The sequence below is a fragment of the Phaenicophaeus curvirostris genome, chromosome 18 (assembly GCF_032191515.1).
Source record: "Phaenicophaeus curvirostris isolate KB17595 chromosome 18, BPBGC_Pcur_1.0, whole genome shotgun sequence".
Lineage (NCBI taxonomy): Eukaryota > Metazoa > Chordata > Aves > Cuculiformes > Cuculidae > Phaenicophaeus > Phaenicophaeus curvirostris.
The window spans coordinates 1,191,538-1,206,900 of record NC_091409.1 but is presented as its reverse complement, the minus strand read 5'-3'; the positions used below and the strand labels follow the sequence as shown (position 1 = coordinate 1,206,900).

General features: G+C 42.1%; 2 protein-coding genes across 3 annotated transcripts in view; one reads left to right on the top strand and one right to left on the bottom strand.

Annotated features, from left to right (window-relative positions):
- Nucleotides 1-235: 235 nt before the first annotated feature.
- RNF114 (ring finger protein 114) lies at nucleotides 236-6,208 on the bottom strand. The gene is made up of 6 exons (XM_069871700.1): nucleotides 6,055-6,208; nucleotides 5,262-5,412; nucleotides 4,266-4,372; nucleotides 3,414-3,528; nucleotides 2,411-2,518; nucleotides 236-2,192 (listed from the first exon to the last, which is right to left on the bottom strand). The coding sequence occupies exons 1-6, from the start codon at nucleotides 6,183-6,185 to the stop codon at nucleotides 2,127-2,129; spliced, it is 678 nt and encodes a 225-aa protein (XP_069727801.1). The 5' UTR covers nucleotides 6,186-6,208; the 3' UTR covers nucleotides 236-2,126.
- Nucleotides 6,209-6,571: 363 nt separating this feature from the next.
- Nucleotides 6,572-15,363, top strand: part of SPATA2 (spermatogenesis associated 2) — a 140,455-nt gene continuing 131,663 nt past the window's right edge. Inside the window, exons 1-3 of one of the 2 annotated variants that reach the window (XM_069872004.1) lie at nucleotides 6,572-6,686; nucleotides 9,477-9,902; nucleotides 11,640-15,340. In XM_069872004.1, the coding sequence (XP_069728105.1) occupies nucleotides 9,585-9,902; nucleotides 11,640-12,893 (1,572 nt within the window). In that variant the 5' untranslated portion in view covers nucleotides 6,572-6,686; nucleotides 9,477-9,584 and the 3' untranslated portion in view covers nucleotides 12,894-15,340. Of the gene's footprint in view, nucleotides 6,687-9,107; nucleotides 9,903-11,639; nucleotides 15,341-15,363 lie in introns of those variants that run through there. The other variant, XR_011338719.1, reaches the window with a different exon arrangement.

Below are 15,363 nucleotides of genomic sequence, written 5' to 3'. Positions count from 1 at the left end.
AGCTGCCTAAACTGAGGAAAACACAAGGATGTTGCCTACAGGAAAGCTGGGGAGGAGCTCTTTGGGGTGGGGGGGAAGAGAAGCAGGGATAGGGCAAGGGGAGCCAAAAGCTGGAGTCTCAGTGTCTATTGTGCTCTGTGCAGCGTTAGCACAGCTGGTAGGAAGCGTTTTTAGGGAGGTGCTGAAATGAAATGTATGGACCATGAGAAAGAAATTGTAACAGTTGACACGAATATAGGATTTCATAAATTAAATGACCTTTATTTGCAACTTGTCTTCAAAAGTCAAAAACACAATTGCTTGGAAGCTTCTAATTGCTCCTTAATATTTTATCAGAATTGCATGGAAGTGCACTTAGAATAGTAGCAGAAATCTAAGAGTCCCATCAATCAGCAATGGGCATTCTAGCCAGAACCCAGAAATCCCCATCCAGCCACTAACATAATGTAATCTCTTTGCAGACCAACTATTACAAGTAACCAACCCCAAACTTGGTACTTTTTCCACAGTACATGAGATTCCACCCCTGCTCCAGCCAAGACTGAGCTTCCAGCCACCAAGCAGGTACTTAAGTCCATACCAAGCTGGGGTAAACACACTGAAGCCAAGTTCAGCTTAAATACGTTAGAGGTCTGGCTGGATGCAAAGCTTAATCCAGAGGTTTTAGCTGTGGCATGTTTCATTGTTTTAAGGGTAAGGCTATGCTGCTTTCTGCAGAGTGCAATGGTATTATGTTTACTGATCAAATAAATTAATTATTACTCAGTTCTGTGGTGGTGCAGGTCCACTGCTCCAATTAAACGTGCTTAAATTAGACTAGACATCTCAACACTACTGTGATTTACAAGGTTGTTAGATCTCAGCATCTTGACTGTGCCATTAATAAAAACATTAAACTAAAAAGGAATCTACAGTAGAAGTGTGGACGTGAATTCAGAGCATCCATTTACCACGTACTGGAAGTGTCATCCTGCCTTCTGGGTTATATTTCACTTTTTCTTGGAAAACTATACCTGCATACTACACGTATAACATCGTATGGAAAACAATCTTAAGTACAGCTACTTTAGCAGCATTTAAGTGAAAAACAGGAATTCAAAATACCTGTTAAAATCTGTAATGCAGACAAGTAGTACTTTGCAAGTGCTATGAATTAGTGGTAAGTTTTGCTACCAGCTTGCCTTGAGAGATGGAAAAACTAGGAATCGATACAAAAAATTTTAGTTTAAATAGAAATCAGAGGTATTGGAAAAAACTTCTGAATTCCCCTATCAGCATAAGGCTTATAATCACTAGAAAACCAGTTTCAAAACCACCAATTTAATCATAAAGCCAGCAAATACGATTAATATTTGCTACAACAGTTAAAAGAATGATGCATTTTAACTAAGACCAACATTAAAGTTTATTTTCCAGGCTAGAAGTTATGGTCAAAGTATGGAAGAAAGTAATAATCATGCATAAAACTAAAATATTCTGAACTAATTTCTTACACAGGTGCAAAGATTTGCTAAGAACATTTAAAGACTCGTACTGAAGATATGTTTTCCATATAGTTGAGAGGCTGCATGTAAGAATTTAAACACTGGGATATATTATGAAATCACAGGCATCATAGATCACGTTAAATGAGAGCTGGTGTGACAATTACAGTTAGCACCAAGAGGTCTCACTAAAGGAAAACAAGAGCTACAAATACACCTCTCATACTATCATTTAAGATATGTAAATAAGACTGGGAAGAAATACTTATTAACTAGTTCAGGCTATTCCATTTGGAAGGTTTTTGTTCTTAGAGAGTCAAATGACCATAGCTGCAAAAGAAACCAATAGGCATAGGTACATGAAAACAGATTCATATCCTCCAAGTTGACCTACAATTAAGCGCTGTGTGTGAAGCAAGTAAGAAAATTAGGCTGACAAGGTTAACTGGCATAGATCATGTTAACAAAAGACTGAGCGGTACAGAAATATCAAATCAGGATTTGAAACTGAGATAGGGATTAAAAAGTCTTCCATATTTCTCAATGCCTGAGTTCATCTTGGGATGTACAGGGAGAAATGTGAGGACACTAGGCATTTCCCCCTCGTGGAAGCTTGGTTTTACATCTCATCTTCTAGTTGCTTCATTTGTCCCGCAAAGAACGCATCAAAACCTGTGCCATCATATCATCTTCATCAGCATCATAATCCTATGAACAAAGGGTACAGAAATTGTTTTACTGTGACAGCCATGCTGGTTAACAAAACACCAAATAAGAACAGAAAAAAAACTGTCTCTTCCTTTGACTTGCCAATAACTTCTCACATGATGACATCTGCATGGATGAGATGCAAGAGCAGTGCCTATGTAAATAAGCTGGGTTTTAAGAGACATCAGGCTGTATTCCAAGTGTGAGGAAACACATACCACAAAAGTATCATACGAAAAGCGATGTCGTCTTTGAAGGTGCTCCATGAAGTTAGCGCTCCTGTAATTTGGATCTCCCCATGGCATTGCAGCACAAATTGGGCAAACCTTCAAGAAAAACCCAAAGAGCCAATTAAGTCCTGATGCTTAAGTGCCTTAACATTTATGTAGGAAGAGCAGGACAGAGACAGCATGGAAGACTGAACTTTGAAGTTTGTGACAATCACTATTTATATGCAAAGTGATGTCAATTAATTTGTTGGGGCATTTAAGACAAAAGACTCAGATAACCCTGAACAATTTCAACTAAAGACTTAAACATCTGAACTGGAAGGGCTTACTCTTCTCCCTACATTTTGAAAATCAGAATTCACTACAACTGTTTCCTCAATAACAGAAAAGATTTTTTTGATCTCCTTTGCAAAGATCACTTCCCTCCAAGGGAAAACAAAAAAAGACTTTTTTCCCCCTAAAGAATTTGAAATTAAAAAAAACCCAAAACTTTCCAGAAAAATTAAAGTTTCAAATTCAGTTTCATGGTTTGCAACTCCTTTTATATGAGAGGAAGTATTGGCAGATAAAGATTACTAGAATGATCCACTATTTTTTGCAAGCACTTTTCCCAACAGTTTATAATATCTTCTTGCTGAAAGCAGTGGGGAGGAAAATTAAATGCCTGACACATTTTTGAAATTATATCTCACTAATTTTATGTTTGTTACTGTAACTAATTAACTTTGAATGTCTGCCATTTTTCGGCTATGAAAGGAGGATGTGACCTAGCTGCAAGAGAAATAGAGATGAGTCACCTCCAGAGAATGTACCAAACCCCAACATCAAAATTACATGAAAGTTAAATACATGATCAGCATGCCCACATTTGACATTAACAGGAGTAATGATAAATATGTACTTAACTTCAAGAGCAATTCTCTAACTCATTGTTTCAAAGGGATTTAAGACTAGATTTCATTGCAATTCTTGGACCAAGACTTTTTATTACCACTTGTTTTGCATCCATGCTGTGCCATGTTTTGCAGTGTTCAACTAGCCCTTCTTGATCAAAGTTTTTCTCGCTGCAATATGGACATGGAAAGGTAAAGCGATTTGGGAAGTTCCTGGTTGGGGAGAGAAAAAGAGGTTATTTATTATTGTAAGAAAGCTAGAAGTAAAAGCTTTAGCTTTCAATGGTCAAAAGTTGTCTTACCAGCTCTTAACACAAATAATGTAAAACAACAGCCTGAGTCTGCGCAATTAAGGCAAGCTAGTATTAAGAATCAGATTTTTTAATTCCCAGTGATTAAGGAACAGTTAGTATCATCCATATTTACACAGAATGAGATCCTCTACAAACATAAATGCCATTTACCATCTCGTTTGGTTTGATTCCTCCCCCAGCAAGATGCCCAGGGTACCATCCAGTGTGCTACAATGCAGACAAGTGCACTGCGACCAGTTCTGACTTCCCTTCATTATAAGTTACCACAATTGAGACAGAAAGGTAAAGTTTCTATTTATAAAATAGCTGCTTTTACTGAGTAACCTGATCTTTAAGATGTCTAGTGCAGGGACTAAGCAGAAAGGAGAACAGCTTGCCTGTGCACAGTCAAATGCAGGATTAAAGCTTAGTTTTTCACCAAGTGAAAGAATTAAAACAATTAATACCCAAAGTGGGCAAAGAAGTAGAGTCTGCTTTTACTCCAAAGTTCTACAGTTTGCACGAAACCCATAACGCAGTTAGAAAGATAAAAAGACTCTCCTTGGAAGGATCAAAATTGAGATTTTCTAATGATTAATAAGCGATAGCTGTCTTTTTGTGACACAAGACGAGTATTTCCTGAGAAGCACTAGTTACCTGGTGTTGTGAAGTGGTTCTTTAGTTACGGCTTTCACACCTTCCATTATATAATTCTGGTACTTCGAACAAGAGGCCGCATGGCTACGCATCTTTGAGAGATACATCTGTGCAGGCAACAATTGCAGAGCAAGGTTAATGTAAGCTATTTTCAGTTACTTCTACATTTTTAAGTAGGAGTAGTAAACGTATAAAACAAAGCACCTTTCTGCAGACAGTGTTAAAGCGAGAAAATCCAAACACTTCAGCTGGCAAGGCAGAAAGCTTTGAGATTATAGATTTGCTATTTGTTCATTCCTATTAAGGGAAATTCAAATTCACAACAAGAAAACCCATAATTCAAAGCACTATGGTTTTCTATCACATGGAATGAAGACAGAATAAAGACACTATCTAGAAATAAAAAGTGAAATTAACTGAAACGTTCTCCTCACCTTAGTGTATCTAATTATCCTTTTCTTGTTGTTCTGTCATTACCAAATATATTACCAAAATATTTTACTATATATTCAATTAACACTAAGAAGTCCCACTTTACAAAGAGAAAGGAAATGACAGGAAGAACTTCGTACAGGTATTAACACGCCGGACCCTAACAGTAAGTCTATGGAATACAACACCCATATAAGACAACTCTTGACTCATAACTATTTCAAATGAAGCAAATTTCTGATAAGAGCCAAAGAGATCACTATCTAAAACCCACATCCACTGTTTCATTACAGTGTTCCTCCCAGAAGCAACTTCAGAAGCAATATTTTACTATAACTTTAGAATGAGTATCTTCCATTTGAATTTCACTTCCTAGAAAGACAGCAATAACATTGGCAGAAAGAATGTCAACATAAAGGTGCCGCCTATATAAAATAGCACTTGTCAGAACAAATATCTTGACCTGATTCTGCAGAAAGGTGAAGAGCAAGCACTTTATTTCCCTCTAAGCAGCAAGGGCAAGCAGGCACACTTTGTGCATTTAATTTCCAAATGCTCTCATACTTTTTTATTGCAGCCATTGCACGTGGTTTCTGTCGTTTCAATTTGCTTTTCCAAGTCCAGAGCTCTGCTACCAGGTGACAGGGTACTGCGGCAGACACCACATACTGGCTTTTTCGGCTTAAGACATTCCTGCAGGCACGGAGTGCAAAAGCTAGGTGGAAGAAGAACAGTGTACGTAGTGAGAACAGCTCTCTGGGAGACGCAGCATAAACAACCAGAGCCCTCCCGTGTCACCTGCCCTTAGTGACAACGGAGTCTCGAGACAAGACATCTAATGAAACAGCAGCCTGTTGGCATTTGAGCAGGAAGGCAAGAGATTGTTATGCTCGGTGTTATCAGCTTGTGGGCAGTGCTCTGCTCCCTCCTTTCCATGTCTTTCAGATGGGAGAACAATCGAAAGTAAAAGTATAGTAGTTATTTTCCCTTGCTGTTTTTTTTTCCTCTCCTTTCATGGTGGCCCCAGGCTGCCCATAAGACGCTGCTTCCAAAAAGCAGACCTCGCACCTCCTCGGGCAGCGCTCCCTGACCCCATCACCCCTCAACAGGATCCAGCCCCCACCGGCCTGGCCCAGCCCGCTCCCGAGGGGGCGAAAGACGAATGCGAGGAGCAACTGGGGCTCTCTCATGGCATTATCCCTTCCCTGAAGCATCCCTCGCTCCACAAGGACTTCCCTCCCCTTTCCCTCCCCCTTTCCGTTCCCAAAGGGCTTCGTGTCCCCCGCGGCACCCCCTCACAGGCCCAGGCCCGAGCCCAGCTCCCTCCTCAGTGCCCCGACCCGCAGCAGCCGCTCACACGTGTCCGCAGGGGACGCGCACCGGGCTCTCGTACACCTCGAGGCACACGGGGCAAATGAATCGCGACAGCGGGTCGTGACAGCGCTCCGGGGAGCGGGAGGAGCCGCCTCCGCCACCGGCCGCCGCCATCTTGGTCCTTCGCTCCGCCCCCTCCCGCCCGCCAATCGCGGGGCAGCGCGCGCGCATGCGCAGAACCGCCCCGACACGAGGCTCAGCCCCTAGGAGGCGCGGCCACGCGTTGTGGGCGTGGCCTACGGTGACGCAGCCCCGTCCTGCTTGACGTCACGCGGCGGAAGTGCTCGCGGCGGCAGGGGGCGGAACCCCGCCCCCCTCCCCTCCCCCCGACATCCACTTCCGGGGCGCCGCTGTCAGCCGCCCCCTCTCCGGCGGCAGCGCGAGCCCGGAGGCGGCCGCGCCGGGACCGCGAGGAGCGCGCGAGGGGCCCGCAGCCGCCTCCCCGCGCGCTCCCTGCTGAGCGGCGGCGGCGGGCGCGGAGCGGTGAGGGCCGGCCCCGCGGGGCGGGAGGGGACCGCGGGCCCTGGGGCGGCGCTGGCGGCCGCTGCGCCCCGGTGACCGGGGGAAGCCGGCGCTGCGGCAGGGGCGGCCGCGAGAGCCGAGGGGGACGTAGATGTGCGCGGTGTCTCCTCCCTCCCGCCTCTTGTGCCTACTCCTCCTCTTGTTCCCCTTCTCCTCCTCCCGTCTCTTGTTTCCCCCACTCCTCCTCGTCCTCCTTCTCGTCCCCGCGCCTCTTGCCCCGCTCCTCTTCCTCCCCCCGCCTCTTGCCCCCCTCCCCCCTCTTCTTGCCCCCCTCCTCTCCCTCCTCCCGCCTCTTGCCCCTCTCCTCCAGCTTCTTGCCCCCCTCCTCTCCCTCCTCCCGCCTCTTGCCCCCCGCCTCCCCCTTTTCCTCCGCCCTTTTGCCCCTCGAGACTCCCCAGCGGTGCGCTGTGCTGCTCTGCTGTTGTTACCCTCTGTGTTTTGGGTGACGTTCTAATGTCTGGTGGAAGGCTGGCATTTGTGGTCTCTTTAGTGTGAGCAAGGAGCAGGTTGTACTCGTCCTGAGTTTATGCCCTCTTGTCACATGGGTTTTTGCATGTCTGTGCCCTGCCAGGCAGTCCTGGACAGTCCTGGGTTGGATCCCTCAGCTGAGTTTTAGACCCAGGAGGTGAACAGAAATGTTCCCTCGTCTCACCAGTGGAAACTAGGCTCGGATCAGAGCTTACACATTTCCATGAAATCCTGAAGTTTTTAGTCAATACTGTGCAGCAAAACAGCCTTGTTACCTTATCTGTTCTGTCAGCCAGCGTGTTTCTTAAAACTATATTTGTCTGTGCCTACTCACGTGTTGAGGCTTTTATCGAGCCATGTAACCATGGTTGTTGGCTGCTGGGAGCCTGCCTGCGAGGGGTGGGCTGTGAGGATGGGGATATGTTGCGTGTGGAAGCTCTGTGTGCGGAGGAGCAGCTCTGTGAAGGCTTACTGCTGCCTTTGCTTTACTGTGTTTTGCCTTTCAGCTGTGTGAACTCTGCCTTGTGTACAGCCGTGAGTCAAAACTGGAGCTGGCAGGGGCTTGGATTGTCACAGTCTATCGGGCCTTGAGGAAGGACTTTCATGTGGGGACTTCCCTAAGTCTCGTACATACAACCACGCGCTTTTGTGTAGTAGTTGTTAACAGTGGAGGTGGAAATACTTAAGCCAGGTTCTTGTCAGCATAGGATTGTTCTGTGTCCTGGGGGTGTATTACTGATGTGCCAGGCAAAAATGTTCCTCTGAAATTCTCCTATGGAGCTCCTCTTGCTTAAGAGCAGGCTTTTTGTTGTCTTTGTCCACAGTCTTCATCTTGCGCAACTTGAGGAGGAAAGATCTGGGGAGAGAGAAGGGTTTGCTCCTGTCCCTTATGCTCAGATGTTAATTTAGAACTCCACATTTCCTGTGATTCACAGCTTGTCTCTTGACATCAGTGCAATTTCGGATTGTGGAAAGACCGAGAGCAGTGTGCCTGTGAGCAGAAACTACTAGTTACCTTTTCCCACACGATGTTGTCATTAAGTGCAGCCTTTCCTCAAGTAATGTAACTACTAGGCTGTTGGGTTTTTTATTTGTTTGTTTTCCTGGCCTCTTGTTTGATGGTTTGTGAGGTTTGTTTTTTTTTTCTTTTCTTCCATGTATTTTGTGTTATGGCTTCTTTCATTCAGCTGATGTTACTCTTAGCAATGATTTTACGAGGAATGGGGGGGGGCATTGATCAGTGTTCTGGCAGCTGCAATTAATATTGTGTGGAAAGTCTTTTCTGAAGTGCTGTTTCAGACTGACTATAACCGAAACAGTGCATTGATTTCCCCCACCTCCCCCCTTCCTTTGGTTCATGGTTGGGAAGTCTGTTAGGGTTAGATTGCATTTTCATCTAAAAAACTAAGCCTGTGGTCTGCATTTTGATCACAAGTTCCTCAGGCGGTCGAGGTGGATTCTGCTGGCCTCCCAGTTACCTTGGTTTTGGTAAAGTAGCATTAGGAAGCTTCTTTTGTCACCAGCCTTTCTGTGTAGCATGTGAGTTCAATGAGGTGAAAATGTAGATCGGCATATACAAAAAGCGACTACCCCTGCAAACAAAAATGTCCATGATGTAAAACGCTGAATGATTTTGCTCTGTTCTGATGGACCAGCTAAAAATGGCAGGTGCAGCTTCTTGCTGCAAAGGTTACAATCTTCTTTGCAGCTGCTAGCACTCAGATGAAACTTTGGCAGTACTTTGCAGAGCTCAGGCAGTCTGTTCTCTGTAGGGTGGATGCGGGGCCCTCCCAGCACAGCAATGGCCTGTGTGCCATCAGGGGGAATGTGCGTGTCAGTCAAAAGCCTAGGAAAATGTTAGAAATAGAAAAGCAAAGTTAATTAATCTGCTCAGTCTGTGCCACTAGAGGGGAAAAATAAAATAAGTAAATGTTTTGCCAAGTTCAGCAAAATGAAATTTCTGTGTGGGATTTTTTTAAATCTTTCTACCACAGTGCAGGGCAAACACTGACTGATGAAAATAATGATTGTGTAAGTTGTTTGGGGCAGAGACCCTAAAAATTCATGCTTCTTCCAGTTTTTTTTGCCCTGAGCTACTTTGCCTTGTTTGCCTCCAAGGAACCCTTGATCTGCTCTTGAACCCACACCAGCTTTATTGTATATCGCTTTTGGTGCTCTGCTCGATTCACATTTGTTGTGCTGTTTTAGGCAGATAACTGGAAGAAGAGTAAAGAATGATGGTGAAAAGCAGGACAAAAGCATTTCTGTAGACTCTTGTGCTTTTTCAGAAACCTGAAAAGGCTGTTCTGGGAGCTGCTGCTCTGTGGAACATGTTACAGAATCCTGTGAAGCAGATGGACATCTGGGATTTATGCAACTGTGATGACTTGTCTTTGTTTTCAATTTTTATTCCAGAAGAGTTGCCATTGCTGAAGATTCTTAATGCCAGATAATCAACCTACTGCCAAATAACCATGAAAGAGACGAGGTAGCTGCCCAAGTGTGAGATAAAAACTGATTTCAATGGATACGAAATACAAAGACGATTTATTTAGGAAGTATGTACAGTTCCATGAATGCAAACTGAATGCCTCTGACAACAAGCAGCGTCCTATTAATGATGAGTATTTGCGAGTGGCAGCAGCAGCCTTACTTTGCCTTCCTAAAATTGATCCCTTTTATAGATTCCGGTTGATAAAATTTTATGAGATGGCTGAAAACTCACTGAGATCTGTAAAATCCTCTAGTTTACATTCTCTCCATAATGCATTCGGCATGCTCGAGACAGTTGGAATTAATCTCTTCCTTTACCCCTGGAAAAAGGAGTTCAAAAATATTAAGGTAAGACATTTTGCATGGCCATAGTAAGAAAATTATTTGGTTTTCTTTTTTTTAACACATTTCATGCATTTCCTTCAAAGGCTTCTTTTTTCCACCTATTAGTGTGATGTATATATTTGTCCACATGCAGTTGGTAAGCAGAAGCTCTAGGAAAATTTCTATGTAAAATAAGTGAAGTTTGTGCTGGTGACAGTATCCCGAGAGCAGAAGTACAAGTACTGGCTGCATTTATAACATAACCGTAAAATAGAGGAAGAGCTTGTTTAAGGTTTTTGTTCAGCCTACCCTGCTTCAGTGTTTTAATTTCTACTTGGAGACGCTTTCATTAGAGCGAGCAATCAAGTTGTGTTTAAGCTCACTCAAGGCTTGATTTTTGTCTTGCAACAGCTATTAATGGAGCATAAGTGCTAAGGACCAATGCATGCTTTCAAGAGGATGCTTTGCTTAGGCTCCCACAATTTATATGATAATGGTAAAGGAACTTCTCTGAAAGAATGGTTTTCCAGAATATATTTTGTTTGCTTGTCAGTTCTCAATTCATGAAGTTTTGATTTTAATGTACTTTCAAATTATTTACCTGTGCCAGGATCTCAGAGGGAAAAGTAGGAACGTGTGTATTGCTCGGCTTGGGTGCTGGAAGTCAGGTAGTGAGTTCTGTGCTGTTGTTTTTTTCTCTTCTATCTCCTACATGTTCTGTTATTCAAAGCTGCTGTGGCATTTCAGTAATGAATGTTGCAGGTGACTTACGAGAACAGTTTTGGGACTTGAAAGCTGGATAAAAACACTGCTGGTGTAGGTGTCTAACATCATGTGTGGGCTCTGCGCTCTAGTGATGGGTATTTTTGTTTGCTTTTCTTATAAAGACACTATTTAGCAGATAATTTGAATATTATTAGAACATTTGGGAGTCCTCTGTTTCCCTAAGGGGAAACTACCTTTCTTCAGGATCTCTCCATAGATCTTCATCATTACATTTAAATTCTGGCCTTTGACACATTCTTGCACCACCGATCTTGACTTTGGTTGTGCAGTGTGGATCCAGTACCTGTTCTATACAAAGATGTGATGGGCAGGCTGCTTTGCCTTTAATCCAGAACAGTTGGAACTGGGCTAATGTACCTTTGGTCTGCCAGATGCTAAGGATATTTCAGTTGCACAAACTTGTATCTTTGTTTTGAGGGCCTTTTTATTGGAAGTTCTTGACCTAATACGAAACTAAATAAAATAGACATTTGAAACTGCATGGTAATAGTACCCAAAAAAGTGTGCATCTTGAGCACATTTAAAGCTGAATTGAAGAGGACTTTGGTACTCCCACAGCAAGTCAGATTTCCTCTTTTTTCTAGCTAGCCCCAGTCCAGGGGCAACATGTGAGATCTCTGCCTGTTTACCTTTTATGGTAGACTGGCTTGTAAATGCAAAAATGTCTGGTATGCATATAAGTTAATGTCAGTGCATAGCATAGTGATTTAAATCAACAGGGGGGGCATCATGCTAATTAGGATTTCAATATGAATGAAAACTCTCCTACTTTGAGTTTGCCTCATGTGGAATTTCCATCTGCTGGACAGGAGACATGCAGAAATGGAGTTCATCTTGCCATGGGATTTGTACGTGTTCACTGTCATTATTATTCTATTTAATTGTATAGTATCTGTCACTGAATTATCTGAACGTCTAGTCTACCACTGAATTTGTAACCTAGTTTTCCTTTTATTTCCCCCCAACCCCCCTTAGACCTACACTGGACCCTTTGTTTATTATGTAAAGTCTGCTCTAACTGAAGATGATGTAAGGCAGATTTTGAACTACATGGGCTATGTCCAAGAACTGGGAACAATTTATAAGCTCAAAGAGCAGGTTGATGCCATTCAAGTGAAAATGGTTTCATTTGAACTCTTTTTGGCCAAAGTGGAATGTGAGCAGCTTCTTGAAATTCACTTGCAAGTGAAGGATAAAGGCTATTCAGAGATTGATGTTATAAATGAACGAAAAAATAGCAATGAAGATGTGAGGGGCTGCTCAGAAGCCATGAAACGGCGTGCAGAGTGCAGAGAAAACTTAAATACTTCCATGGCACGAATGGTACTCCAAAAATCAGCAAGTGAACGGGCCTCTAAAGATTATTTCAAGCCAAAGGTGAGCAAGCCTTCTAAATCAGTGGACACATATGATAATTATTGGGAAAGTAAGAAACCACCTTTGATGAGCTCACTGAGTCTCAGGAAAGAACCAATTTTAGTTGATGCGGAAGATGACATTAAAGATGAAATTATTCGTCCGTCACCCTCTCTTCTGACAGTGTCAAGCTCCCCACATGGGTGTTCAGACGAATTCTTGCCGACTTCATCTCATCACAATGGCATGCTAAGAACAAATGTCCCTTACAGCTCTTATTTTTCTGCTCAAGAGGACTTAGATTTATATACTGATCCTGATTCTAGAAGTGTGTTGAACTTTAAAAGACAAGATGCTATTAAGCCTGATGTATGGCTGTTGAGAAATGATGCCAACCCCGTTTACCACAAACGCACCCACCTAGCCAAAGAGACAGCTTCCCTCAAGTGCCAAAGCTGCGGCGTACCGTGTGGCACTTCCATTTGCCAAAAGTGTGACAATCTGTTCAACTCTAGGCAGGAATACCCAGCAGTGAAACAGAGCACCTATTCCATCAAACCACTTCCAAATGATGGCTTATCTCCTGCGTCTGCTTTAAGGGAGAAATCTCAGTACACATCACAGACTCAGAGTCAAGAGCGAGCTGCTCAGCTCAGTTCAAAATCCAAACCTTCAGGCACCTCACGCTGCGGCTTTTGTAACCGATCTGGAGCTGCAAACACTTGCACGTTTTGCTCAAAAGTCTCATGTGACACTTGCCTCAATGCTTACTATTATGATCCGTGCTGTAGAAAAAGTGAGCTCCACAGATTCATGCCGAACAATCAGTTAAACTACAAATCGTCCCAGCTGTCCCATGTAGTTTATAGATAGACTTGATTAGTCTGTTTTGGAGGGGAAGGAAAGGGGAGGGGAAAGGGCTATCCTAACTAATGTTCTGACTCCACTGATAAGTAAATACACTGACCTCTTACAAAAATGACATGTCCAAATATTTGGAACTGTGGTTCAGTGATCAGGTGACAGTGATCAGGTTCTGGATTTTTGTGGCTTCACAGATGCTGCAGATGCATTAGATTTCATGCTGCTATAATTTAGGTAACTCCTAAATAATCATTACTTTTCAATTTAAATGGGGGAGAAGAGCACATTTTTCTTTAAAACTTGGCAGCTGTTGCATTTTAGAAAAGTGGCATTGCACCTTTCTGTTCCATTGCAGCCATCTCCTTGCCCAAATATAACCATGCAAGGATTGAAAATAAAACCTAAAAAATAAGATACTATAAGCAATGAAGTTACTGCCAGTTTTTAATAAAATATGACTTTAAAATGTGCAAGGTTATGCGAATGGCTTATTTTGCCAATGACTATTTTTCAAAGTATGTCTGCATTTCTTGATCTCCAGAATGCAAACACCACAGCATCCCTTCCTTTTGTCTTTGTTTTGTTCTTCTCCCCCTATCTCCCAGGTGTTTCTTTCAATCTTATGTAATCTGAATCTAGACAATACGTGCTTTATTTTTCTGGTGTTGCCAATATCATCCTACTGGTTTTTACTGTATGGTATTTTAAAAAGGTGAACCTGTATTCATGTCACTTAAATTATACCTAGAGTGTTGTCCTTCCAGATGAGTACTGATTTCCTTTACTTTCTGTTGCACATGTATTAAGTACTGATTTTGTACTGTAAATAGGTAATTTGGAAACAGTTTATTTTTAATAAATATTTAATATGTTGAGTTCTTAAAAGTGGTAAAATCATTATAACAATGAAGTCTTTCTGGATTATTTGTTCAGGTGACTTTTTGTTTCTCCTTGTACTGTATTTCATAGCTTAGTCACTGTGGCAGGCTGATATTCTTGGCTCTGATAATTTTTTTGTTTTTAATCTGACACTTTTTCCCCCATCTCATGAGGCTACCACTAACCTAGGTGGAGTCTTGTCTAAGAATTGCAGGATTTTGGTTCTCAGAGCACGCTTTTCCTTTGTGGTTATGAAAGTTGTAAGTATAACTGTTATGCTTGCTTCCAAATTCACTGTGAAATCTGTAGTGTAGTCCAGCAAGTAAAGCACTGGCCTGGTTAAAAATCAGAGCTCATTTGTGACTCCTGTTAAAGTAAACCCATCAGTTATGGATGTGAATCAGATAATAATATTTATCTGTATTACTGTAGCACATAGGAACCCTAGCCGAGAGCCAGGACTCTGTTGTGCTAGGCTCTGTGCAGTTTGACCCCCCAAAACCACTTGATTATGAATAGGCTTTAGTTTTTTTTATTAAAAGGAAACCCAGAAGAATCTTTCTAACTTCCTTATTCCAAGTAGCTAGTTAGAACAAGGTATCAGGCAACCTAATCTGATGTGCAGAATTAAATGTGTTTAAAATATCTGTAAAGAACTCTAGCTGAGATGTAAACTCTGTAGTCCACTTTGCACTGAAATGATTCACTTAGGTTTTTTTAAACACTGTTAGAATCTAAGCTTCTAACCTTAAATGTCCATTGATCGCTGTGTGACCGAAACATGCATGAATGATCATTTGTCTTACTTTTTTTGAGTAGGGGGAGGGCTTGAGGTAGGTACAGGGGAAAACTATGTAGGCTAATGTTGTAAAATAGCTGAAATCATTTTAGCCATAAATGGGTGTCAGAAGTGTTATGGAAATAAGATGAAACAGGAGTTTTACAGAGGGCTGAGAACAGTAAGTTACTGTACAGCTTGCACTAAGAAACAAAGTGAATGGTGTGTGTTCAGCAATCAGGGAAATTTCTGAATCAAGCGACTGCAACTGAACATGATGTTATAGGCAAGTATTGCCTTGCTGACCCTGAAGGTTGGGTGAATATTGTTTTGGTGAATGATTTTAAGGTTTTCAAATTCTTGTATGTTTTTTATAAATATATATATATAAATATGACACAAGTGTAGATACATTATGTATATAGTGAAGAATTTAAAAACGATTTTACTATTAAAACATAATCCAAGGGTGGTTTTCATTTCGGTGGTTATTTTGTTTTTGTTCATCTTCTGAGTGTCATGCCTGTTTGGCTGCTATACAGTGTATCTTCTAGTTCACTAGTTCAACTTCCATATGGCTACTCACACTACAGTGAATAACTAAAACTGTGATGCCACATAATTTTTATGGTGAACATAGCAGGGACTAAACTTGCGTTGAAAAAGAAAAGTCCTGTGTATATATGTCATGAAATACTGTAGTACAAAACTGTGTGAAGTGATACCATGCTCTATTTTTGTGTATCTTACTGTATGAGGTTGCTGTGATTGATACAGTAAAATATATGCTAATTTAAAATGCGGGTGTTTTGCATCTGATTT

Bases quoted from the DNA above. Each gene is read 5' to 3' on its own strand.
- RNF114 (XM_069871700.1), bottom strand. From the start codon at position 6,185: ATGGCGGCGGCCGGTGGCGGAGGCGGCTCCTCCCGCTCCCCGGAGCGC. The intron at 4,373-5,261 runs GTATGAGAGCAT...TTGCCTGCACAG, and splicing joins GCAATGGCTGCAATAAAAAA to ATGTATCTCTCAAAGATGCG. The intron at 2,193-2,410 runs GTATGTGTTTCC...CTTTGTTCATAG, and splicing joins TTTCGTATGATACTTTTGTG to GATTATGATGCTGATGAAGA.